The sequence below is a fragment of the Perissodus microlepis genome, chromosome 6, assembly GCF_051167445.1.
Source record: "Perissodus microlepis isolate ML-2025 ecotype Zambia chromosome 6, ASM5116744v1, whole genome shotgun sequence".
Lineage (NCBI taxonomy): Eukaryota > Metazoa > Chordata > Actinopteri > Cichliformes > Cichlidae > Perissodus > Perissodus microlepis.
Genome location: NC_140466.1, coordinates 37,674,504 through 37,701,870, shown reverse-complemented (window position 1 = coordinate 37,701,870; position 27,367 = coordinate 37,674,504). Strand labels below are relative to the sequence as shown.

Below are 27,367 nucleotides of genomic sequence, written 5' to 3'. Positions count from 1 at the left end.
AACCCTGAAATGTATTTCTTTTAATTTAATTCAAAATAAATACTACCACGGCAATGCAAGTCCACTACTGGGTTCTTGCCCTAATGTTTTGGTAAGAAAACAAACAAGCAAATGATCGAAAAAACGAACAAAAAAAAAAATCAGTTATGCATCCATCATTCTTCAGCGACTTTCAAGAGGTGCCTTTTTAACAACATACAAGGTAACACTGTCTAGAATGACAAACATTAATAAAACAAACACTATGGTATAAAAAGGAGGGAAGGAGAAGGAATTGGGACTGAAGAAACCTGATGAAACCAGCACCGCACACACGCACACACACAGGAAAAAAAACAAACAAACAAATAAATGACAGTCCTCCAAGGCTCTTATAGTTTTTTAAGAAGGTGAAGGGAACAGAAGTACAGTGCAGACTCCATGTTACAGATGTCCTCACATTTCTGGAGTCGATCGTTTTCAGGGACCATGGTGACATAAGAAAGGCGGGTTGGGGTTCGTCTCCATGGAAACATCCTCATGAATCACAAAAAACCAAACAAACGCAAAACTGAAAAAAAACAAACAAAAACCAAACAAAACCCAAACAAAAAACAGTGGAAGGGTCCATTCATTGACACGTGTTTATTTTTTTCCTTTTAAAATGTTTTTTTTTTCTTCAAAGCAGTTTTTGAATCGTTTGCGGGTGGTTTGGATTTTTCGGTCACTATTCTCATCAGCAAGCTTAACATACAGTCACACAGAAAACAAATGTTTATGCCTCATAAGTGAAGACAAAAAGAACAAAAAAAGGCATTGCATATTTACATCAAGAAGTTTGGGGCCACTTTTTTCTCGCAGTCCTCACAGTCTTCATACACGAGTGTCTCACGGCTCAGTTTTCTTGTGATCTGACATGATCAGTAAATTATTGATACTCTTACTTCAATTTAAATATTTGTCTGTGTGTAAATACATTTCTCTCATAATACTGACAAGATTAATTGGGTCAGGACCCCTGCGTCTGGAGCTGGAAGCCTCACTTCTGCTTAGCATCTGTGTGATAAATTACATTTTCTTCACTAAGATTTGTCATGTAAAAACAGTCTTTGTATCTGTGTTTGTGAGTCAATATTTCTCCTCTTAAACTGAAAACAATGTTTCTTTTTTTCCTTTAAAAAAAAAAAAAAATCTTTACAGCAATCTTCTTTTTAGGTTCCTGCACAGCTGCAAAACCCTTTCCCTTCACTTTTTACTCACTACTCGATATGTCTCGGTCGTACTTCTCTACCTGCGTCGTTACTTTAACACACAAAGACGTACCAATCCTCAGTTCTTCTTCTTAATCTTTCCAAACATCTGTAAATGTACAAAATACTTTCAAGTCGGCAGAATTCTCCAGCAAATCAGATCTGATGTGTGCTCACAGGTGAAAAGGCTGCTTCACAAGGACAGTTTAGCTGACAGTATTTAGGATGATTGAATCGCTTTCCCCAATTCTCCACAGTCAGTTCCACTTCTCGTAGGAAGTGTGATGCATCAGTCAGGCCACTTCTGGGCAGAACTCACTAAACATATGCTAATACTGCCAGTGTGGGAGCCAAGCCTGCGAGCTAGTCCAGACGAGCAAACTCCAGCTGCAGTGTCAGTAACACCAACATGCCCCCTCACTTTCACTACACTCCAAACACACCGTCTGCTGGTGGGTTTAAGCCACAAAAGTCCCCACACTGACTCTGGCAAGTCAGTACAGCTGCTACTCGTAACCATCGCAACATCCACCTGTAGGGTACCAGGCCATACTCGGACTATCCAATGCTGTAATAAATTCATCACTTTAAGTTGTAGTTGCCCAACTACTGCCTTTAGTTGTAGCTGCACAGCACATCAGAGAAGGACTATCTTCTTATCCATATAAGTTTTTTGTCGAACTTACTGTCTGAATGAGTTTGGCAGCTTTCTGATTACTTTCAACAGCAGCTGAGCTAAGAAACAATAAAATATCCACACGTCTTACTGTTTTCAATAAACAAAACACTTTTTCAGCTACATGTCAGAACACACATTGGAACAGGCGATACCAGAAGATTGTCAATTTTGGTTTCTGGATATAACAGCTAGGTTACTTGTGTTAAGGACTCACTATTTGGAGGCTATTGGAGGGGCCTCCATAAAAGCAGAGGCCAGCAGGAATCAGTTCAGTGACCAAAATAACTAACACATGATGGGGACGGAACTACATGAAGCTCAGTCTGAACCGCCAAAAACTTTCTTGTGACTTGATGCATTGAGTTTTTCCTTTCCAGACACCTTTCTCACTCACTATGTGTTAATAGACCTCTCTGCATTGAATCACAACTGTTGTTGTGATTTGGAGCTATATAAATAAAATTGAATTGAAATTCAAAAAGGAAAATAACAAAAAATAAAAAGTGGTTGTCCAGTGTATACTTTTGTATTTGGTAACTAACTGCAAGTAACTGCAGTGACCTCTTTAGATCGCAAGGCAGTTCCAAAGGTCGCCTGGTGGGAGGCAATCTGTCAGACAACTGTGGTCTGACTCAGAGTGACTGAAATCACTCAGATTTCAAAGGCTTGCACATAACCGCTGGATAATTAGAAATAGACTGACAACATGTTGCTTTCTGAGTCAGTCTGTGCCAAAGGGAGCCACTCTTCTGTCTCTGTGCAACAAGACACTTGTCTCAGCTGGTTGGCAACTGGTTGTGTTCTTGTACATGCGCAAAGCTGCTGATGTCATTTTTAAAGTAAAATTGCCATCCCAAGGCAACTGAACTTCTTATTCAAATCTGTTTCTTTAACACAGTTAATTTGTGCAAAAACATTGTATCCAAGTACAAATCTGACCCCATTAAATTGCAAACTGAGCGGATACAGCAGACTGACTGCTTGACTCCAATCTTATTATCAAAGTCTTGATGCACCAAAAGTGCTTTGAAGCTGGCAGGTGACACAGTTGCAGTGATTCTGTTCATGCTTTGGACTTCAACCACTGTTTTCACTAGTGTGACTGTAGCAATAGAGGGTTAAATAAGCAACCAGAAGCAGGAACAGGCATCGGAACCAACTACAAAGCAACGTGCAGCAAGCAAATTGCTTGGCATGTAGACGTGACCTGAGGCTTGGGGCTTCTGCAAGTTGTGGAGCATTCTCGTGTCCCCATGTTTTGCAAAAACAGAAGAAAAGACCATCAAATCTCAGTTTGGAGTAAACTGCCGACTTCACTATGATCATTATAGATAACACTGCGGTTTACTACATCTGAGATTAAGTGTGTGTGTGTTTCTGTGTGCTATGACAGCATATTCTTGACCCCCATTCAATCGCAAACTGTACATACATACATGAAGCCATGTTTCCCTGTGTAAACATCCATTCCATTCTAGTCCTACAGCTACAATGAAGAAGAAGAAAAAAAAAAGAGGAGAGGTGGATGATGAGGAGGAGAAGAAGCGGCGATGCTGCAGAGAAAGGCCTCGTTCCCCTGCCGGCTGTGGAAAGCTGGAGCGGTTAAGCTGAGTTTGAATGCGGTTGTGCTCTGTGGTGCCTGAGTGAACTGTGCAGTTTCTGGCAGTTTAGTGTTTCTTGTTTCAAAGTAACTTCAAAAAAGCGCAAAAATAAAATAAAATAAGAGGGAAATTACTGCGACGAATGAAAGGAATGATATAGATTCACCCATTCTCATCTTTCAACTTCTCTTTTCTGTTTGTTTGTTTTTTGTAATCTGTAGGCTCACTGTGATTTTCATCACCATGGATTTGGGAAATGTGCGCTGCCATGGCAAATGTACGAGGAAGAGGGTTTTTTTTCTTTTCTTTTCTTTCTTTTTTGTTTTTTTTTTTTGTTTTTTTTTAAATGAGTGAACCATGAGCCATGCACTTCTTCTCAACTATTTATGACCTTTCACATCCCAGAACCCACCCACCCTCTCCCCTGATGAAAAATCCCAATCCCCCAAAACAACAAAAACACCACCCTGTAGGTATGATGCAAAACATCTGCACACATAAGGCAACATTTTTGGTTTTTTGTTCCCTAAAACGGCTCTTCCAAACCAAGTGCAAAAAAGTTAAAAGAAGAACAAAAAATGGGCAGAAACAACAAACAAACAAAAATATTAACGCAACCTGGGTCGACAACTTAATACTGACAGAAAGAAAAAAAAAAAAAAATAACAAAAACATTGCCTTCTGCAGTAAATAGCGCTGAAAATGTAGGAGACTTATTTTTTAGTGTGGGGAGACCGGCTGGAGTCTATCCCACTGTGCAAAAACCTCTTTTAAAGTCCCTAAAAAGACTTCTCCCCCTCTGCAAGGAGGCAGAGAAGAAGAAAAAGAGGGGAGACTGGTGTTTTTTTTGTTTTTGTTTTTTTTTTTCCTAAAATGGCTACGCGTTTTCCTCAAAATGGCCACAAATGGGGACGATACTGCCTGGCTGGGCTGGAGCTCACTCTCGGCCACTGGCCGAGTAGGAGAACTGTGGGAAATGAGGCCTTCGCTCGTTGTCTGCTGCATCCATCCCGTCCTCATCGTCTGTAAAAACACAAACAGGAAAAGATAAGAATGTTCCAATTATGGACAGTAAGGTTGTCCTTACAAACTTTAACGGCAGTTATCCTGACTCTCCTCAAATATTCAGTGTGTCCAATACTAATACTGTTTTCATTTGCAGTTTGTGTTTAGAGCCAGTGCCATGCAAACATGCTAAACTCACAATAGCTGCTGGCAGTGTCATCTCAGTCAGTTAATACAATGCAATAAATTGCAGTGAATGTGCACTTACATTTTTCCGGTGGAGTGATGGTGATGGTCTGTGCTGTGAACTCTTCATCGAAGTAGCGCGTGTCTGTCTCAGAGGTGACCTGAGGCTGGAAGGGTGGTACCAACTGGGACGGACAGAAAGCAGAGAGTGGTGGTGTTGTATCACTGAGGGGTTCAGTCTTCAAACAGCTTCACATATGCTGTTGTCTTCAACTGAAGGAACACTTTTTTTTGTCAAATTACTTTTTCTTTTATCAGTCGTGCTAATATAACACAGATTTTAATAAAGCATTTTACCCTTAGACTACAGACACCCTCTGTACTTTTAAGATTAGGCTTAAAATTCACCTTTACTAATTAGGTCATGCATTTTTTACAGTTAGGGTTAGATATTTTTGTTCACCTTAAACAGAACTCAAATCAAACATTTAGAGCCTTTTTTTTCTTTTTACTTTATTAAAATTATTTTGGTGAGTTCTAAACTTTTAGATAGTCTAACATACACTAACACAAAGAAATTATCACCAGACTACATAGTGTGTTATGTTTCTTCATTAGACGTACAAAAAAGGCAAATTTCAGGGGAATACAGTTTCCTGGTCCAAATGTGAACACAGAAGAACTGGGGGAAAAAATCAGTTTAAAACTTCAAACCATATTGTTGTCTGTGTCTCCAATACGCACATGGGAGGCCTGGGTGGACACGTTATTATGAAAGCTCAAGTTGAGAAAAAAACAACATACAAATATGTATGTTAAAACAACCTGGTGGTCCTTGTCTGACTGTGTTATAGTGTTCAAATGAAATAAAGATGAGGTAATGTTTTGTCCTTTTCATTCCATTTTGGATTTTACATGTCAGCCAGACTTCTTTTGAAAAATACGGTAACCCTGATACCAGAATACCTCAGAAACACTGTTTGAATCGATTTCGATTGAAGTGACGATGACGTCTAGCAGCTAAATCCTGCTCTCACCTTCTTGTCGTAGACGTCCTGCCAGTCGATTGTGCCAAAGAAACTGTGCCGCATGATCTCCTTAGCGTCATCCGGTCCACCGCCCAACCTGTCAACCAACACACAGAATAAGAAGGAAATGGCGTCAAAGTCATACATCAAATAGCGCTCTCACAAAGTCTCCATCAATGGAACCAGAATATCCACCTGCTACTGATCCCAAAATAACTTGATGGGGTGAACAAGTTCGCTCAGTGAAGCTGCAGTAGCCTCTTTTCACTGGCGTCTTCGTTAGACACAGAAAATGCTTCAGGGATGATAAGAGTGGAAACTTGAACGCAGCCACCAGCTGGTTTTGCCTGAGAACATTTTAGCTGGGCACCCATTAACATAAAGAGAGTTTGTGCTCTCATCAAGTGTGTGCAAGATTATTAATTTAAGCAATTGTATGTAAGAACATGTTATCTGGATATGTAACCACTTTGCCAAAGTCTGGCAGGAGACCCAAATTCCACCTCAAGATGAAATTAGGTAAAGTTAGGATGTTGAGGAAGCACAGAGGCTCAAGTCTGCCATTAACTGGAAACTGCTGGAACACAAAATAATAATAAGTTTTACATTGCCAGGGACAGAGAAGGTACTGACCAACAAAGAAGCACCTGCTCCAAAATCGACAGCTTCAAGCAAAACTATAATTTGCTGATTTTCACCCGTACAAGCCAAATGCCTTCTGGAGAAAGGTTTTATGGTCAGAGAAGATAAAGATTAATTTATCTAGCCACATGAGGTATGTTTAGAAAAGTAAAGCTGAGGCTTTGAAATGCTGCTAACAGCAAAATGCACCTGGTTGAAGTGCAACTTGCATGCTGCATTTGCCTGCCTGCCACATTAAGCACATCTCTCATACAGTTTAAAAAAAAAACGTTGGTTAAAATTTGGTTTTCTTAGTTTTCTTATCCATTTGAAAAGACCTGACAGAAAGGCCTGTTGCACCTGTACATTTTAACTGTGCTATCAGTGACAGAAAACCGCTGAGTGAACCTCAGGCAGTCAGCAGGTTTTCCATTCGTAGCTAAGTCAGTAGTGAAGTCAGGACTCGTGGAGAGTCTTTGTGTCAATGAGGGGACTCTGTCTAAACAGAACAGGGCAGTTAGCAATAAAAAGAACTTCACTGCACAGGTTAGCTGATCAAAATTTAATTTGCATGCATACCGTTTGTTGGGGTCCTTAATGAGCAGCCCTGACAGGAGTGACTTGGCGTCAGCTGACAGGGTTCGTGGGAATTTTATCTCTTCCATGAGGATGAGCTCAAACAGCTTCTCGTGGTCCTGGTTGTAGAAGGGCAGGCGTCCGCACATCATCTCATATGTCACCACGCCCAAACCCCACCAGTCCACTGCACGTCCATAGTCATTGTCCTCTAGCACCTGAGGATTTACACAAAAACCCTTTTACTATATTGTTCCCACTAGCCCCATTTGTATTTCATTCAGAAGAAGCCCTACATAAAAGGTTCTCCTCTAGTGACTGTTTATATTAAAAGCCAAGAGGCCACTATCATTATGATTAGCTCAACTGAGAACTTCACAAAAATTCTTTTTTCAACCTTTAACTGTGTGATAACCTCTTTCATATCCTCTTTATGAAGCAAACAACTTTCTAGTTCTCCACTGAGAACCACATTAAAAGAAGTGAGATCAGTTACCCACTGGAAAGAAAACACTTCATCAGAGGAACTGCCTCCTAGGGCACTTCCACATTGGACCTGGTAGTTGCTGGGTGGTGACACACAGACAAACCGAGGATCCGAAAAACAGTTTCCTTCCTGAATTTGTTACAGAGGACAAACCGGATAAATTTGGTTTTGTTTTTTTAATCTTATGCTCTCTTTCTCGTTTTTTATAGCCATAGGAATGTTTGTCAACATCTGAAACCCAAAATTCAGATAATAGTCTTCATGTGTATCTGGTGTGACCGCTGACCTCAGGAGCCAAGTACTCCGGTGTTCCACAGAAGGTTTTCATAGTGGCAGTGTCAGTGATGCCTTCTTTGCAGAGACCAAAGTCAGTGATCTTGATGTGGCCATCTTTGTCCAACATGAGGTTCTCCAGCTGATGAGTAGTTGAGGAGAAGAATAAAACCCATTAACCTTTACTGTATCCTTTTATAAGCAGGAAATTCAGAATAATAACGGACACTTCTCAGATCTCACACAGAGCAGGTGTACTTTACCTTCAGATCACGGTACACGATCTTGGCAGAATGCAAATAATCTAAAGCAGAGACGATCTCAGCGCCATAGAAACGGGTGCGGTCCTCTGAAAAAACTCTCTCTCTTGACAAGTGGAAAAATAGCTGTGGACAGGAAACAATATGAATTCATGCAGTTTAGATATGTTTCTCTTATCAAGTGATAATTCACTTGGTGAAATCATGACTCAATAGCTTCAGCAAGCAAACACAACAACTTTGAATTACACACAGTTTTAGTCCAAACAAAAGCAGAATCATTGTTCAGTTTAATAGAATAGAATAGAATAGAATAGAATGCCTTTATTGTCACTATACAGTTGTACAATGAGATACAGAGCATCTCCTACTCAGTGCAAACATGCTGGGGGTGGGGGGGGGCACAGTTCTGCAGCACTATATGCATATGGACAGTATTAACAGAGAAAAAATATATAAAATGTACAAATATACACAAGCCAGTTTTAAAAAGTAATAAATAACTCTTTAAAGCAAATCTATAAAGGAGACCAAGTCTCCATGTCACTCACACACACATTTAATAGATTCAATATAGATAGAATTTTAAAAAAATCTACAAACACTTAAAGTTGCTTAAAATCATTTTATATATCGTAATTGTCACTTTATGGTCATAAAATAAACTAAATAAACCCTGAACTGATTCGTGCTTTAAAATGATGAAACTATTACCACAATGGAACCACAAAAGTTCAGACTTCCCAGTCCAACATGTTTCCCAGTGAAACGTAACACTATCTAGTGAGAGACTGCTTGCTCTAAAAGCACTTTGAATCTCATACCGTCATGTTAATCAACATTATTCAATAACTTTTAAAAATCCTTGTATGTTAAACGAAAACATCTCTCATCAAAGTGCTATTTAAAAAGTCTCTGAGTGACTTCTTACCTCTCCTCCGTTGACATACTCCATTACAAAGCACAGCCGATCCTTTGTCTGGAATGAATACTTCAGAGACTGTGAAAAATATTAAAATATATTTTAAACCCAGACGTGCCATTTGTTTCAAACGCAACACAAAAGCTCTTTGAATCGAGTGCATCTTTCCAGCTGTTATTCTTCACAACACTTCTTAAGAGTCTCTGCACAGATGCTAGTAGTCATAGCTTGTTTGGACAAAATGCAAATTACAACTTGGTTCACACAACTCCTAGCAGGACAAGTGCCTGTATGTGGTGCAATGATACATGCAATCTAAGCATACTTACAGTTAGGAATGGATGCCGAGTATTTTTTAAAACCCTACTTTCTGTGAGAGTGTGAGCAACTTCATCCTGTTCAAAAAGATTAAAGAGCAATGATTAGTGAGGAGTAAAAAGGAGCTCGTCTCTAAAAAGATCAAGCCAATACTGAGCCGAAATCTAAAATTTGAGAGAATGTTTGATATGAATGTGCTTCATCTAACAAATGCAAAACACCAAATATTAGAAGGCAGACATGCTCTAATTAGATTCAGATTAGATTAGTCAAATATGTAACGGTAGATTCAAAAAATACACCTCGTTACTGAATCATTCAGCAATAAGGCTGATCATTTAAAAGAGGACCTTGGCAATGATGACTTCTTTTTTGAGGATTTTCATGGCGTAGTAGGTGCCGCTCGCCTTCTCCCTCACCAGAATGACTTTACCAAAAGTGCCTTTGCCCAGAAGCTTCAAATAGTCAAAGTCATTCATTGTCTGTGGAAAGAAATATCAGGAAAAAGTTGTCATAAGCATTTCTCCAGTCTTCAGTACACTTCATCTTCAAAGCAATATGCTTAAAGTAAACCAGTCAGTTCACAAACTGGGACATAGAAGAATGGTCAGATCAACAATACAGATTTTTACTGTATATACCACAAACACGTTGTATTGTGAGTCCTTGATACTGCAAGTCAAAACAGTGTTTTAACCTCAACTGCTTTATTACAGTTGGACTTTTATGCTTCTTCTTATTTTCTGTCATATTTGTAGCGGTACGACAGTGGATGTTCAGGTTTCCGCAAATTAGGTCAGTGTGTGTAGCAGTAATCCAGATGAACCAAAAGCTCAGGTTTCACACTGCTTTAAACACTCAGTTTCAGTTAAAGAAACGAGAGCAGACACAGATATCTTGCTGTTCAGATTTTACGTTATTTAGAGGCACTCAATCAGCAGGGACGCTGGCCTAAAGAGATTAAGAAGCAAGCTAAAACAGCTTGTTTCAGGTGAGAGTGGGCGTGCTTCAAGGCCCAGCATATGATAAACAAGGATTATTTTGAACTGTAACTCATGAAAAACTACTCTAGGAGAGTTCCAGCAATAAAAGTATGAAGCTGGAAATGAGAATTAAAGCAGTCTCTACCTTTCGTTTGTAGTGGCTAATGGAGGTGTCCATCTCCTCCTCGTTGACGTTTTCAATCTGGGAGGTGGGGCTGCACAAGATGCCCTCCTCTTCCTGCTTGGCTAGTGACTCTGCTACCATCTGGATGGCCTCAGCCCACTCGTCCCTGTAGGAGATATGTGGAAACAACATCATAGATTAAACGTCAAAAGTCTATTTTCTAAATTTCTTAAAAAGATGGTTAAATTAAACTATATGCCTTCCGTATAGGAAAGGTTAAAGTTTTCATAACGTCACACTGTGCAAAGTATTCTTCTTTAGTTCGACAGCTTCCGGCTGCACATTTTTTTGTCAAGTTCTTAAGATTTGTAGTAGTAGTAGTATAAATTGTTAATTCAAACAGGAGACTGACTCCTCTTTTTCAACAAGAATCTGTCTACAGAAAAACATAAAAAAAACCCTGAGAAAAACAACTACATAATAATACTGTGATTAAATTCAATCAAGGATCAAAGGTAAGCATGCAATCTTTACAGCAGAGTCTTATAAATAAAAATTTGCTGGGGGCCTAAATATGAGATACAATGGTGAGTAAGAACAGAATCACTGGTGATGAACTGTGAATTCTATCCTGATCTGTATGTTAATAATCCAAGTGGCACTCTGTCAATCTTTATAAATGTGGGCAATTGTTTTAAAATGCAATGTGAAAAAAATTACGAAACTCCGACTTCTTTTTCTTGCATCGTTTAGAGTCCTCAGTGTTCAGTTTAAGACATTTTCTTAAGATGTTTGTTACATTTTTTTCTTGCCTTTTAAAACTTTTTAAGGAACCTTTTGGATATACTTGGTCAAAACAAACTGTTCTTCAGGGTCTCTCACAGCGATCCACCATCCTCAAAACCAACCAAATCTGTGATAAAACCAACCCTACTCATGTGTTTTTAGTTTAATGTTGTTAGTAACAAATCATTTCACATCAGGTATCACGTCTTTGTGCGTACATTTTTTTAGTGTTTACTTGCAAAACTTGACTTTCCATCTCAGTCCCACTCACTTCCTGACTGTCTTCTCATTGTGTTGATTGAATCCTGCTGTGTAAAGTAATTAGAATTTAATTCAACCATTTCCATAATCTGACCCACTCCTTTCATATTAGGTAATGACTCTCATATCTTTTTATTAAATATTATTTATTTTTTCTTCATAATAAATACACACAGTCAATGGAAGCCCACAATCAGTGTAAAATGTGTTTCACCGTTGAGTGTCTAATAAATTATTTACATTAAAAGAGCTGCAATGCATTTCTGTTTTCTCTGTCATACATGCACACTGTTCTAAACGCTGCATTTTTTTCCTACTATTCTTGGCATTTTATGTCAGTGAGATAGGATATTGCTAATAATGATTACTTCATCCGTAGAGGTATTTCTGTGAACACGGAAGCCTTACCGATCTGCCTTCGTAGATCTGTGTTTAATATCAAAGCCAATCAGAAAAAAGTTGACTTAAAGAGAGAGATACTTGTTTCAGAAAGGGGGGGGGGGGGGTTGAACAGTGGTGTGGTGCCTCATAGTAAGAAGGTTCTGGATTCAAGCCTCTCAGGTTTAGATTGATTTGTGATTCTAAATTTCCCTGCGAAGAATACAGACAGGGCAGCGCACCCTACATCTTGCCTTTGGTCAGCTAAACTTCAGCTCCGGCCCCACTGGAGGCTTAAGAAGTTAAAAATATGAAAGAATGTATTGAGGCTCTATAACAAGTATCAAAAGGACATTATTTTTAACTATAAATCAGACAAAGTTATTTAAACAGAATCTACGTAACTTCTGTAATATTTTTTCTCCTTTTCCTTAAGATGTATACCTTTTATTTTTTAGAAGGATCTTCTTCATTATCGAAGGCTGCTGTAATAGTGAAATATAGGAATTTGTAAGATGACAGCTCACCTCTCATCAGGAGTGTCAACATGAAAAGTTCTTTCGATGACTGTCGTCCACTGCAGACAGCGGATGATAAAGGTGTTTGGCTTTGGCCGCTCCGTCTTCATCAGCTGGCATTCTGACAGTCACACAGAGAGATGTGTTGAGTCGTACAAAGTTAGTGATGTTTGAAACGTGCGATGATCCACTCATGGCTTACTTGCTACAGAGAAGTTGTTGAGTGGGTAGGCCAGGTCAGAGTCTTGTGGTTTGTCCTTGTAGCCGATGAAAGAGCCGTCTGTCTTCAGCAGAAAGTAGCGTGGTCGCCAATTCTTGATGTACTCTCCTGCAGGTAGGGAATAAAAGATAAAAATGGCACTAACAGCTCATACCCTGGTACTATCACGTCTTTTTAAACCTTTCATAAGTCTGTTCTATAAATTAGAATTAAGTACCAGTGCCAGCTCCTAATCCACACATTACCACTAAGACCACTTTGGACTTTAATTTACTGGTGTTTTAATCATGTAGTCCTCACACTAAACTAATGATTGCTGGGGAATGCTGTTCAAGTTCAGAAAGATCCAGAGATTACTCTTTCAACTAGGATTAAAAACGTCTGCAAAGTCACAAACGAGTCATCACTTTAAAACCTAGTAATTGTTATTTTGTGTCATTTTTTGTTTTACTCTCATTTTAGCTTCACTCCCAAACTCCATATAACAATTTATGTGTTGCTTCCCTGCTATTCTGAGTCATCAATTTGTGACATAATTACAACAAATGCTGTAATTATGCTGTGCTGTATCCATGTTACTTGGGTACATGGGGCGATCGTTGGGAGTTCGCCTTGTAATCGGAAGGTTGCCGGTTCGAGCCCCGGCTTGAACAGTCTCGGTCGTTGTGTCCTTGGGCAAGACACTTCACCCGTTGCCTACTGGTGGTGGTCAGAGGGTCCGGTGGCGCCAGTGTCTGGCAGCCTCGCCTCTGTCAGTGCGGATGACTGGATGTGTAAAGCGCTTTGGGGTCCTTGGGACTAGTAAAGCGCTATACAAATACAGGCCATTTACCATGGATACATCCTGGGGATATCTTTATAAATTAGAGAGTCATACTAGCACCAGAGTTAACAAAGAACTGTGATATCAATGATTAACATCTGAACCGCTTTATGGTCTATCAAACAAGTCAAACCCTGAAGAAACTATGACATGTGATGACTCACAAGGCTTCAGAAAAAAAAACAGTCTTATGAGAAGGATAAAGGCTTCGGCATGAGACAGACACCAAATACCTCTGTCAGTAAGACAACTGCCGCTGACAGCAGCTCTACTTTAAGGGTAAAGTAAGCAATTTTAGTGGGGGTCATTTATTAGAAAAAAACAAACTAGACATTGTCGCAATTACTTATTGTCAGCAGATTAAACGGGGAACCCTCCTGGCTCTAAGCAGCTGACACTTAGCTTGCTAAACATTAACAGCTAGTTATAGGCTAACATTATGCCAGCTAATGTTAACACGCGAGCTTCACTGAATCACGAATTGATATCTGAAAGTTTTACAGCCTCATTCAGAGTAAACAAACATGGTGATGCAGCATATTGTCAGCTGAGGTAAACAGTAGATTGACAGCCTACATTCATTACAGATGAACGGTGGCAAGAACAGCTCTTTGTCCTAGAGTGGCCAGCATAGCTAGGATTGTGCACTTGAATTGGGAGGGAAAACACATTGTTGTCATCAATCTGACAGCCATTGGTGAGATTTTACATACTGCACCTTTAAAGCTGGAGAAAGTTTTTTGAATGTATTTTTTGTCTCAACAGTCCACATCTCTGCTTAACAGAAACATGCTGTGTGTCCAGATATTTGTACAGTGGAACAGTAGAACTACATTTTTTATATCAGTTGAGCCATTACTCATATAAATCTCTTCAAAATGTGTACTATGTCTGGTCCTGCCCTACTTGACCTTTCAATCTGAATGATTTCCCATTAAGTTACAGTTTAAATCTATAACTGATCACATTAAACAACTTGCAGCTTCAGCTGGTCTTGCTTGGCCTCCCTCTTCCTTACTCCCAGGAGAGGGAACTTCCAACTCATTTACAACTTCTTTAGTCCATCCTCTTTAAACAAGCTATTTAAGGTTCTCTTGTTTTAAGGTCACCTTATCTGTAAGCCCCCTTCCTTCTGATTAACAAAAAGGTTTAAAAGTTTAAACAACAGGTTGGTGGGACCTCTGTGCCAACAGCCAGAGCAATGTGACATCACTGAATCCAAAAGTAGACCCCCCCCCCCCCTAAAAAAACCAAACAAACAAACAAGCAAAGAAATAAAAACACACGCACACAGCCTGAAGCCTAAGTCTTTGGCTCACAGGGATACATTGTAGAGACACTAAAGTCTTTTTTTTTTTTTTTTTTATCTTCAGCAATGTTTAATATAAACTTCTACCTTTATAGCAGCAGATATGAAAAAATGAAGGAGAGGATAACAGATCCCTTTTAACATCTGTCAAATTAGATTAGAAAATTTAACTGATATGTGAAACATTTTACTTGCATTCTGTGAAAACTAGCTATAGTGCAAAACTGTACTTCCTCTGCTTTGTTTTAAACCAGCTATATGTAAAAATGTGTGTTCCCCACGCCCACTAATATGTAGTGTGGAAACTGTGTCCAAACTTTCCTGAACTTAATGTGAACTCTTGAGTTTTGATGTTGAAACAACACAGAGAGCTTGTGAGGACAGCGTCCCTGAGACGGACATTAAGGCTGAATTATAAGAACACACAGAGGCGCAATAAACAATTCAGGGACTTGTGGGGGCCAGATAGGAAGGAACCAGAGTGTTAGGTCATCCTCTGTATGCTCATAGTGCCACTGAGAAACTTCCCCCTGCCTGCCTGCCAGCCAAAAGCCCTGAGCTCATACCAGACAAACCCACCTTCAGCAAACACAAACACACACACACTTACACAAACACAAAAACCAGTGTGGGAAATAAAACACACCAGCAAAGTGCAGTTCAGACTGGGCTGCAGCCCTGCAAAGCTTGCCTTCACTGCTCAATGTCTGGCAGGTAAACAACCATTGTTTGGAGGTTCTGTGCTTCAAACTGGCATGGTGGCTCAGGCCATGTCCACACGTAGCTGGATAAAAACAAATCTATTATGACTGAAGCCGGTGTGTTGAAAAGCACAAGCGGTGTCTTTTCAAGCCCTCTTAGCAGTGAACTGATCTTAAAAATAAATTAATAATAATAATCATTGGTTTATACGTTTAATAAGTAAAACAGCCAGAAGCAAAGTGAGCAACTAGTCAACGAGACAATTAGGACTTTTTTCAAGTGCAACAACAGTTGCTGTTGGTTCTAAGATCTTACTCTACCTCTACCTTGCGCTACCCACCACAGACAACAGCACCCTCCATTCCCCTCTCGCTTCTGTGAAAGAAAGTTCTTAACAAATAATGTGAAAAGTAAGACAGATGAGAGCCCCGTGAAACAGTGCAGCTCTAACACTCTACAACAGTCAGTTCACTGTGCTAGTCACAGGTAGGCTGAGTCAGATTAAAAGGGCATAAAGCCACATTCTGCACAGACAACATGAACCTTATCTTGCAACAAGGCTGCAGATCCAAACACCACTAAGAGTTAGTTACACTCAACTAATCTAATAATTTATGAATGCAGAGTATACCATTTGAGTGGAGTAATTCAAGTAAGCAGGTTAGGAAATTAATAATATTTCTTATAGACATCCTAGTCCTTTTCACTACAGGTGTGATATGTGCGATATGAAGATTTATATCGGACGACAAAATGAAAACATCTATAGTTTCAAATTATACGCTATTGTTTGTTTCGTGGTGTCGCAAAATACACAGTTTACGGCAATATTTTTTCATCAGGGCACAGAGAATACCACCGTGGCCAGTGAAGACGAGCCAGAACCAGGTAGCTCCAAACAGAAAGACCAGTCAAAACAAATCGAGGACCTTATTCCTAAACAAGGGGCTACCTCTGTAGCATGGACATGGTTTGGTTATGAAACGTCCGACAGGGACCAGAAAACTGTACTATGCAAATTATGCCTCAAACCGGTCCCCACCACGGACTCAAACACGACAAATCTCTTCTACCACCTACACAAGAATCATGTGAATGGAGAGATGAGAAGCAAAAAAGAACCGTCAGGCGCTCAAAATAAACCTTAGACTCAAACGTTAGAACAGGCTTTTCCCCACAGCACCCCATGCAATAAATACTCAAAGTTTCATGCATCGGTCAAAACACTCGACTCCAGGTACACGGCGCCCAGCTGGAAACACTTCACACAAGTCGAACTGCCCGAGATTCACAGAATTTACAGAAAAAGCGCTATTTTGTGATATATATCGTTATCGTGATGAGAAACATCTCATAACAGGATATGAGATTTTGGTCATATCCCACAGCCCTCATGATCTATTTCTATGATGACATAAATGATTGCATTTTCCCAGTTTTGCAGAACTGCTCAAAGATTGCACTTTGTTGAAGTGAAATACAGTTAATTATAACAGAACAATATAATAATATATAACAAAAGCACGAATAAACAGGCATTTAATTACATTTAGTAGTGAAATGTATGTTCTTTGAAACTGACAGTTTTTTCAGTATCACTCCAAACGTATATTGGTCATAACAGAATAACAACTAACTTAAAAAAACAGTTGGTCTCTAATAAAATTAGCAACGCATCAGCATCCCGGGTGTAACTAAAAGAGAAAAGGCAAAGTTTGTGCCAATAACTGGATACGACTGTTTTACAGATGTATTACAAGCCTTGGAGCCTCTTGAGTCTAAGATGACTCCCTCTCAGTCCATCCACCATGATTTTGATTTTTTTGTTTTAAGATAAACTTCAAACATTACTTTTTCCGATGTATATTAGACTGCTATTTCCTTTAATTGTATTTAAACAAGCATGAACAAACAATTAAAAAGCTAGAAAAGAGATTACTGAACCAGGCAAATGTTAAGAAACTAATTAAATTAATAGTATTTCACTTGTACAACTGATGTCCATCCACTTATGTTAACAAATCAGGGTAGGCTAAACTATTGATCACTGTATATAAACAGTAATCAATATGATTTTCTGCTCTTCTGCTAGAATTTAAGAGCATACCAACTGCTTTCCCTTCAAAACAATCCCACGTGTCTCTCCATCTCCTTCATCTTTCCTCCTTGCACAAAGGTGCACATGCATTAACAGTACAGCAGTGAATAGCATTATATTAATTGTGTTTAACTCCTGTGCAGGTGGGTTTCTAACAACTTTTTTGCTGAAAACTCAAACACATTCACACCATGACTTTGTCTGCAAAAAAACAATAAACCTTGCAGTTCTATTTTTAAGATTAATCCACATTTGGTGCTCTAACAGGTATTTGGGACGAGAGTTTAGTGTATATGGGAATGACAACTTTGGACAGCAGTGTAACTCTGTGGGACACAACAGAGGAATAACACATCAGGCTCTGGTTACACTGCAGGTCTAATTCTTCACTAGGTCTACAATTTAGCATTGATTAACCTGCCAATTATTTCTTCAATTTACTGCAATGTAGGATAAGCATAACAAATAAATACTAAGTTTTTTGCTTGAAAATCGAATCCATTATCAAATCACCATTCAATTCATTGCAGCTCTATTTGGAATGCTCAAACCTACAAGGTTGCCAGATGTGTTTTTAAAGACCAGAGTTTAGAATTCCTAATAGAAAAAGAAGGAAAACTTGCCTCTTTTCTGGACCCAGCCTTCCTTGACGACGTTCTGGTCGCTCATGGTGGCTTCTCCTCGTGACCAGTTCTCCCAGCTCTCCCAGTATGGTGACCGTGAAGGGACAGTTGTTGGAGGGTTAGCAGGACAGTGGGTTTGTCTGAAGCTCAGTCAGCTGTCCGTCTGACCGCTTGACTTATTCTCATCAGACTTTAAATTCTTCCACTCACTGCCTAATAGATGAATATTTATACTTTTCTTGTCCACTATCACTTACTCTTTCCTCCTCTTGCCCTTCTGACCCAACCTGACTTTCTCCTGTTGCCTCTCTTCCCGTCTAGTGTTCCTCACCGTCTTTACTTTTCTTGCTCCCTCTTTCCCTCCCTCCTTCCTTCCTTTCTTCTCACTCCCTCTTTTACAGTGTTCCCTTCACTCTCTTGTTCTCTCAGAGTTCTTCAGTTTTCAGGCGGTCCAGTAGTGAGTCAGCCTGGAAGGAAACAACGACAGAGAAAGGAGAAAACTGAGAAAAAAAACCCACAGCAGGTCAGTGGATAGTTTCCTTCTCACAGCAAACACAGCAGGCAACCACTCATTGTTCAGAACCTTAGCACGCTTCCTGCCTCCTTAACTCCTTCCAACCTTTTCCTTGTTTCCTTTGTTACATCCCTTGCCAGACAATTTGCTATTTCTTTCATGTCTCTGGTTCCCAGCTCTGTAATTTTTTCATCTTCTCTTTCCTTTGTCTCTCTTCACTCACCTTTAAGTGAAGGAAATTCACGTATCTCATTCTCTCCTCTCCCATTTTCTATGCCAACTACCATTTAAGGTTGATTCTGTTCATCTGGGCGTAACGTTTTCAGTGGGAAAAATTCTACGTCCAGATGAGCAGAATCAACCTTTCAGGATTTGCTTGCCTGGATGATTGAGCATGCATCAAGACATCTATCATTTACCTGCTATCAACTTCCTGATGATTCTCATTTTCTTTTACTTCCTTTAGTCCCTTCTTGTCATGTTCCTTCTCTTCCTCACAAACTAATTTTCTTCCTCTCTTGTCCCCTCCCCATTCTGTCCCCCTCTTCATCATTTCTTGACTAGGTATACTAGTTTTTTCTCTTTCTCCTGTCCTTCCTTCAGTTTCCCCATCCATCTCTCCCTTGGCTGACTTTTCCTCCTTCCACACAGAATTCCAGGACCTCCCAGTCTCACCCGTTTCCTTCCTTCCCTCCCTCCCCAGTTCTTACTCCTGCTTTCCTCCATCATTCATTCCCTCATTCATTCTAATTCTTTTGCCTCACTTTTTCAACTCCTGTCGCCCCATTCCTCTTCACCAGCCCCTACTTTGATTCTTTTTCCTATTTCTATTTCTCTTCTCTCACCTTTTTCATCCATCCTCACATTTTTCCATCCTACCCCTCATAACCTTCTTTGACTATACCAACAGGCTTCTCTGTTCTTAGGTAGGACTTCACAGTTGTGAGAATGTTGCTTGTTTATGTAAATAAGACTTACAGTAAATATGACAAGTTAATTGAGAACAATGGGACATATGTTTCTGTTTCTATGTCAAACTTATGTCAAGTTAACAACAACAAAAAGGCAGCGGCTACTATTTACTTTAATTCATTGATTTCCCAAAATAAACTGTTAGTCTTGAGTGTGAAAATGTACAATACAACAACAGCTGTCTCAGTTACATTATTTCATAGAACAGCTAAACAATTGGATAAAACTGTTTCTATAAAAAATTTAAATACAGTGAAATAGTTTTTCCAGTTTAACTAGAAAAGGAGTTGGGAGTTTGCATATCATGTCAAAATAAATCAGATCCAGTTAACTGCGGCTAAAGAGACTATTTCTCTCTGGGGATTAAATAGTCCATCCATCCACTGCAATTCGTCTGCAGCTGGGTTGCAGGGGCACCAGTCCAAGCAGAGACGCCCAGACCTGCCTTACCCCAGCCGCCTACTCCAGTTCTTCCGGAGGTTTCCAAATCAGCCAGGGGGTCTTCTCGTGGGGCATGTCTGGAATACATTACCTAAGAGGCACCAAGGAGGCACCCTAGTCAGATGACTGGTTCCTTTCGATGTGGAGGAGTAGCATCTCTATTCTGAGACCTTAATTAACTGAATTCCTCACCCCATCTCTAATAGCCCTTTTCCATTAGTACCTACTCGGGTCAGCTCGGTACAGCTCGACACGGTTTTTAGGGTTTTCCATCAGATGACAGAACCTGGTACCTGGCAACAAGGGAAATGCCCACACAGAAACAACACCGTGGTGCTGAGCCTGACAAAAAGCCACAGACCGAGCAGCAGGTATAACATCGCCTTGACATCCACATTTGTTCATGTCACATACAAATGACGACACAGGATGTTCAGCCATGTTGCTATAACAACCCCATGCACATTAAGTGGTACTCGATTGTAATGGAAAACAAGTTGTGCCGCCTCGAGTTGCTTTGTGCCAATTCAAGTAGGTAGCAACGGAAAAGGGCTTAAGGAAGAGCCCAGCCACGCTTTGGAGGAAACTTTCAGCTGTCTATATCCTCAATCTCATTCTTTTGGTCACTACCCAAAGCTTGCCACCACAGCTGAGGATGGGGATGCAGACCAACTGGTAAATTGACAGCTTTCCTTTAATGCTCAGCTCTCAGTTTTCCACAATGAGTGTCTCCATTACTCCAGAAGCAGTACCAATCCATTCATCAATCAAACACTTCCCTTACCTATGAACAAGACACCAAGTTACTTAAACTACTCCAAAAAGCAGTGATAAGATTTTGAGGCCACCAAAGTGAAGACCTTCTGCCACTTGGCTCCACCAAATTATTCTGTTCATAAAAAATTATGCACAGTGACAAAGAGCAGGTCCAGTGCTATGCAAGTCAGGGTGCAGTTATAGGTGAAGGCCCTTACAGTCTGATTTCTGCCTTTTGAAACTAGATGTTGAGACATGGAACAACAGCTTTCAGCTGGGGAAGAACCATGAGCAAGTTTGGTTGACTCTTAATGGACTGCATTCCACACCTCCATTGTTGAGGTGTCTGTACAGAGCTGTGGCTGCGAGGTAGCTGATGCCTGTCATCGTGGCAACCTCCTAAGTAGATAGCAGACACCAAATGTGAAAGAAACTGTTGAATTAAAGAAGACGTCCCATAGGACTTTGTTAGATCGTATATTTCCTGAGATACCTGGCAAGTACCAAAAGGCAAAGTGGACTGAAACTCTGGCAGTGACAAAAGCAAAAACTCAGCTGTGGGAAAAGTTTGGTGAGGCCATGGAGAAAAACATTTGATTGGCCTCCAAACAATTCTGTTGAACCATTATACAACTTAGGAGGGGAAAGCCATGCTCTCATGGTACTTTATACAGTGAGGAAATAGTCCTGCTGGCTTCAACTGAGAATTTAGTTGGGCAATTGAAGGAATAGTTTGAGGATCTCTTCAATCCTACTGACACAGCTTCCATAAAGGACAACTTGCTAGTCTTCCCTAAAAATGTTACATGCAGGCCGCCATCTAAATATGATTTTGAATCAAAATGAAATGTGGACAGCTATAAGTACAGTTACTTAATCCACCCGATTTCAAACCAACTTAACACCTGTGGAAGATTTTAACTAGACATTTTAAACAGTAGTTCTGGTAGATTTTCTGAGACTTTTAGAAATAACACCGAGCAGCAACAGATCCATGGATGTGTAACTGTCAGTTCTTTTTGTTACAATTAGGGCTGCCACAAATGATTATTCTGATAGTCGACTAGTCACCTATTATTTTTGCGATTAGTCGACTAATCAGATCTTGCATCCATTGGACGTAAAACGTACAGCTTATTGCACCAGCAGCATCTGCTCTTATATAACTATCATTAGCTTACAGCTTTAAGTGTTTAAGGTTTGTGCTAACTAACAATAAAGACAAGATGATAGTTTATTAAATTTTAATGACATTTGCAGATTGTTTTGGTGAAGTTTAATAAACTCAGCCGTCTGCTCCTTGCTATCTAAAATATAACAGGACACCGGAGTATATTCTCGAACATCTCACACTTCTGATAATCAGTTGTCTGCTTGACGTTTATTCAGCTGTGTAAAAACTATAACTTTAATCTCAGCCAAACCGATTTACTCAGGAACAAATAAAATACAGAAAAAAGCCAAACAATATCATTTTTAAGTTATCTAAGTGACTTATATATCATGTTTAACATAATACCTTTCAGGTTAAACATGATACCCACCGCCGCGAAAGACGGCAGTGGGTTTGAAAACGATTTGCCGGGAGTCCGGTGTTCTCACCGGCTCTAATGAGCCTTGAACCCCGGCTAGCTATCGAGCTATCGAAAACGTCGGAGCGCTTTTGAAAATATGTGGTGTCTTGATAAACTGAGCAGATATTTGAGGTTTACACAGCTACATTCTCACCTGAAAATATGTTAAACGTTTATTTTGTGACCCAGAAAGAATAATAAGAGTAATATTAAAACTAACTAGCTGCCGCCATTGTTGAAAACTGAGCAGGGCCGCGCTATGAATTCTGGGACACAGCTTCTTCTTCTTCTTCTTCGGGGTTTAACGGCAGCTGGCATTCTTGTACATGCAGTGCTGCCATCTTCTGTTTCAGTCCGTTATTACACTCTTAAATCCTACTACTTCTTCCTGCATCTTTTGGGATCTTACAAAGCTTCAAACGTCGCTAAGACTATTAAATTATTCGTCGACGATTCGTCGACGTAATCGTGACTAGTCGACTAATCGTGGCAGCCCTAGTTACAATTAGGGCTGTGCGATATGACCAAAATCTCATATCCCGATATAAGACATCTATCATCCCGATAACGATATAAATCACAAAAATGTAAAATTTTCTGTAAATTCTGTGAATCTCGGGCAGCTCGACTTGCATGAAGTGTTTTCAGCTGGGCGTCGTGTACCTGGAGTTATGACTTTTAGCCGATGCATGAAGCTATACATTTTTAGACATAAGTTGTAACAGCTGCCGTTTTCTTTGTGAGTATTTATTACACGGCGTGCTGCGGGGAAAAGCCTGTTCTAACGTTTGAGTCTAAGGTTTATTTTTTAGCACCTAACGCCTCTTTTTTGCTTCTCATCCGTAAACACTGCATACTCTTTCACGGGATTTAGTTTATTTTAAAAAGTCTCAACAGGATCTTGAGCTTTATTATGAAAGGTTAATATGCAAAACAAACAAGCAGACGGCGGAGCCACGCCATTGTTTTACCGTAGTGGTTGCTAACGACAACGCGTAAAAACAGTCGCTTGTCCTTCCGTAATGTGGTCATATTAAATATAAAAGAAAGAGAGAACTTTAACAAATTAATATAACCACTACAATGACCATCAAAACGATGAAAAAATATTTCCGTAAACATTATATTTTGCCACACTACGAAACAAACGATAGCGCAATATGAAACGATAGACGTTTTTATATCGTCACCCGATATTAGGGCTGCACGATTAATCGTTAGAAAATCGCGATCTCAATTCATACTTATGTGCGATCTCATTTCCAAATGACAACGATTTAAAAAAAAAAAAAAAAAAAGGACGACGATTGTACCGCATTTTGATCCGGGACGTAATCTGCATGAAAACAAGCGCTCACTCTTCCTGCTCAACAAATGACAAGGGCGGAGCCTTATACCACGTGATACAGAAGCTGGCTGCTAAAATTGGCAGGGAAAAAACAACGGAGAGCACGTCAGGGATGACGAGAAAGTGACTGGAGAAAATTCGTCCCGGTCAACCACCCAAACATCAATAACGGGAACCTTATACAGCGCTTCCCCATACCCGTCGAACTCCCGCAGGCACAAAGAAATTACGGAGGCTATCACTTATCACCTGACCAAAGATATGGCTCCCATCAACACTGTGCAAAACGAGGGATTTAGGAAAATGATCAACACCCTAGACAAACGCTACACAGTGCCGTCCCGCAACTATTTTTCTATTGTTGCACTACCTGCTCTATACACGCAGCATCGAGCAACGGTGGAGACGGAATTTCAAGCTGTACAACATTTTGCGGCAACGACAAAATGTGAGACATTTGTTGTTTTTATGTTTATTTATTGTTTTTATGTTCAGTCTCAACTGTTACGAAGTTGATGTGCAGTTAATAAGTGCAATAAATATTTATACTGGAAAAGAAAATCGTGAGAGAATCGTGATCTCAATTCTAAGCCAAAAAATCGTGATTCTCATTTTATGCAAAATTGTGCAGCCCTGCCCGATATATATCGTTATATCGAACAGCCCTAGTTACAATATATAGTTTTAGTTGAATATCTCTATTGGCAAATATTGGCCCTGTTGATTGATGTTTATATATCTAAATGCACGGCAGTATTTTCCAAAGTTATCTTTTTTTCCCCCAATTCTAAATTTAAACATATTTTTAAAAAGAGAGGTTAAAACAAGTTGTCCTTTTCCCATGGATCAGAAAGGGAACTTCAAAATCCTTAGCAGCTTCAGATATTGGGACTTTTTTCTGCGTGCTTGTGAATTTTTGAACAGTTTGTGCAGCCCTACCAAGAACACAAAGAAAAAAAAAAAAACCCACCAGCATCAGCTCCTTGACTCACATTCAGAGGCAACATAGGATCTGAGATAACATGAATGGGATAAATATTTGACATTTAATAGTATAACTTTATTATGCAAAAGTTTGGGATTTTAAAGTGTTTAGATTCTTCTCCATCATGTAAAGATCTCAAGGAGGCATCTGATCATCTCAAATTCATGCTGCAGCTCAAACTCAAAGCTCAAACATCCAGCCAGATGCATCAAGCAAAAAGAACAAGGAGTCCTGCAACTGATGGCCCCTACAGAGCCCCAATCTCTACATCACTGATACTTAGACTACATTTACAGAACCAACACTATCAAGTGAAATAATGGATGTATGCATGTTAAAATGTTGAACACATGTGTATAGTTTAATACTGCTTCATTACAATAACTATTTCAGCATATTACCTGAAATTACTTTCACAGGTGCATATAAAGACATTTTCCATGATGATGTTTTGTAAATGAACGCAAAATCATACAATTAAAAAATTAACTCATGTTTAGAGCAACTAACTGTGTGCAACTGTAATATAGCTCCTTGGAGCCAAAACTTGTCCCTCAGCTTAAGCCTTAATAAGACCCAGCCATTGCTCTTAACCACTTATCCAATTCAGGTTAGCAGAATGTAAGAACTTATTATATCAATTTATTTGTCAAATTATCCACTTTAAACATAGAAAGATAATGATATCTATATGCTAAATTATATCACCCCAGTGACTATAAACAGAGGGACTACAATTAGCTTTAAATGGTTCTGTAATGCAATTCTGTTCCTTATGAAGATCACACTGAACTGCCTCTGAACAGAGCTATCTGAATGCTCTGACAAATGACCTTAGAGATAATTGTTTTCCTGATCAGTTTTACAGATGCAGTGATGATGATGATTCATAAAGGTTTGTCACTGTAATGTCTCACAAGTAACTGAATTTCCTATATGCCAGTACCCAACATGAGATGAGACTAGTAGGTCCACCTCTGCTATCATTTTACAAGTAATTTAACAATAAAACCTGATTCCCACATCAGTGGCTTCTCTTTCATATGAAAAAACGAACACATTGTGGGTAAAAATCGCATGCCTTATACTGACAATAATCATTCAAATTTCAGCATTCAAACAACATACGGTACTGGTTGTGTTCTGATGACCGACTGGTCATGTTGCTTCAATGCATGGCTCACACAAGCACCATTGGGAAGATCCAGCGCTGGAAAACAAATGCTGAGATCTCCAATGACAACAAAAACAATGGCTGACAGGAGCAGGGGTTGTATATTTCAGAAGCCGGCTCAGAGCTGCGGCCCTCGGTGCGACAAACACTCCCCCCTCCCCTGTCTGTGATTTATTGTTCATGATTGTGCCCTGCATCACACACACAAACAAACAAATACTGAAACAACAGCTTTTGTTTCAAGGGCGTGTGGTGTCATTATCTGTTACATAACAACATCCGCTTGGCGTGCTCCATTATATTTTAATGGGCGAACCGTGAATAAATGTCTGGCAACGGCTCTTATGCCGATTACTAACTGTTAGTGGCGATGAAATAGCTGGTGTGAGACGGCAGGATGGGAAGGTGGTTGTGTGGTTGGCCTGTGATGGCTCGGCTGGAGGATGCGGGTTAGCCAGGGATGCTAGCTGGGGAGGGTGAGGGGGGTGATGCTAGTGCTAATCTTAGCCGGTCAGCCAGTTCAATGCCTGGCTAGCATAGCTGGCTAACTGACAGTCCGGCAGTCAAGCTGTTGGAAGTGGTGTTATTTCTCTGATGAAACCACTCCGGTATCTATCATCTGCGATTTTTGTTTGTTCATCCTGAACTGAGAGTCTGTGGTTTATGAAGGCGGGGGGCGCAACGAAGAGAGGTGGGAGGGGGAAAACGGGAGGTTGGGGGTGTAGTTCATAAGGACGATGGGCCGAAGCCAGACGGCCGGTACAGTTACCATTACTGGCCCTCCCCTCCCTGCTGCTGCAGCAGCGGCAGCATCCCAGCGCCGCATCCTTCCCAGCCCGGCGAATGACGAAGCAGCAGCAGTCCGCTAACTGCAGCTAGCTAGCGTGCTAACCTCCGCTCCAGGCTCGAGACAAACCCGCTGCCCGTGCCCCCCAAACAACGACTCCCACTCCCCCCTCCTTATCACCCCTTTCACACAAACAATCCAAGCGTCCACCCCACACACATTATATCATATAATTATTTCACCTGGCAGTCGAAAAATGATAGGGATACCCCCTCCTCCTCCTCCTCTCCTCTGGGCACTGGAGCATCCGACGGAGTAACGTCGCTCAGTGTGGATAACAGGAGGACATCGATGGGTCCATAGCCGTGGATGCCGTCTCCAGACCGTTGAAGCCGTAAAGATGAGTTTTCAGGGGTATATTGTTTTGTTTTTATATCCCAGGCAGACAGCGACTGCGGCGGCGGATAGACACACGAACAGACAGACAGACAGACAAACCCGCTCAACTCCTGCTCCCTCCGCAGCTCCGCCAGGAAACCTCGCTCGGCTCCGAGTCGGCTCGTCACGTTCAGCCAGATCTGACTGGGAGGACTCCTGCTGGCTTCAAGGGCTGTCGGAAATGTGGTCTTTCTAAAAAACGGTGACAAAAAAGTCGCAGCTAATCAAATAATTTGGGGTACTTTATCCTCGTCATTTAGTCACAGCCACATTACTTAACTTGAATCAGACAATACTGCTTATGACATGTTGTTTAAGTGGGGGACCAAGACGCAATTTAAAACATAGATTATATTTCAGGAGCTTGG

The 27,367-nt window shown here is 40.3% G+C and overlaps 1 protein-coding gene across 1 annotated transcript; it reads right to left on the bottom strand.

The window, feature by feature from the left end:
• Window positions 1–27,146, bottom strand: akt3b (v-akt murine thymoma viral oncogene homolog 3b). The gene is made up of 14 exons (XM_084932251.1): window positions 26,804–27,146; window positions 18,011–18,477; window positions 12,438–12,563; window positions 12,245–12,356; window positions 10,314–10,458; window positions 9,536–9,667; window positions 9,197–9,262; window positions 8,877–8,945; window positions 7,949–8,071; window positions 7,699–7,827; window positions 6,929–7,143; window positions 5,738–5,825; window positions 4,783–4,885; window positions 1–4,532 (listed from the first exon to the last, which is right to left on the bottom strand). The coding sequence occupies exons 2-14, from the start codon at window positions 18,054–18,056 to the stop codon at window positions 4,447–4,449; spliced, it is 1,440 nt and encodes a 479-aa protein (XP_084788377.1). The 5' UTR covers window positions 18,057–18,477; window positions 26,804–27,146; the 3' UTR covers window positions 1–4,446.
• Between the last annotated feature and the right edge of the window lie 221 nt (window positions 27,147–27,367).

What these genes read in the sequence shown, in the direction of transcription:
- akt3b (XM_084932251.1), bottom strand. Translation starts at nt 18,056, where the DNA reads ATGAGCGACCAGAACGTCGTCAAGGAAGGCTGGGTCCAGAAAAGAG. An exon ending in CAACAACTTCTCTGTAGCAA is followed by an intron (nt 12,357 to 12,437) that starts GTAAGCCATGAG and finishes TGTGACTGTCAG; the next exon opens with AATGCCAGCTGATGAAGACG. An exon ending in TCGTGTACCGTGATCTGAAG is followed by an intron (nt 7,828 to 7,948) that starts GTAAAGTACACC and finishes ACTACTCATCAG; the next exon opens with CTGGAGAACCTCATGTTGGA.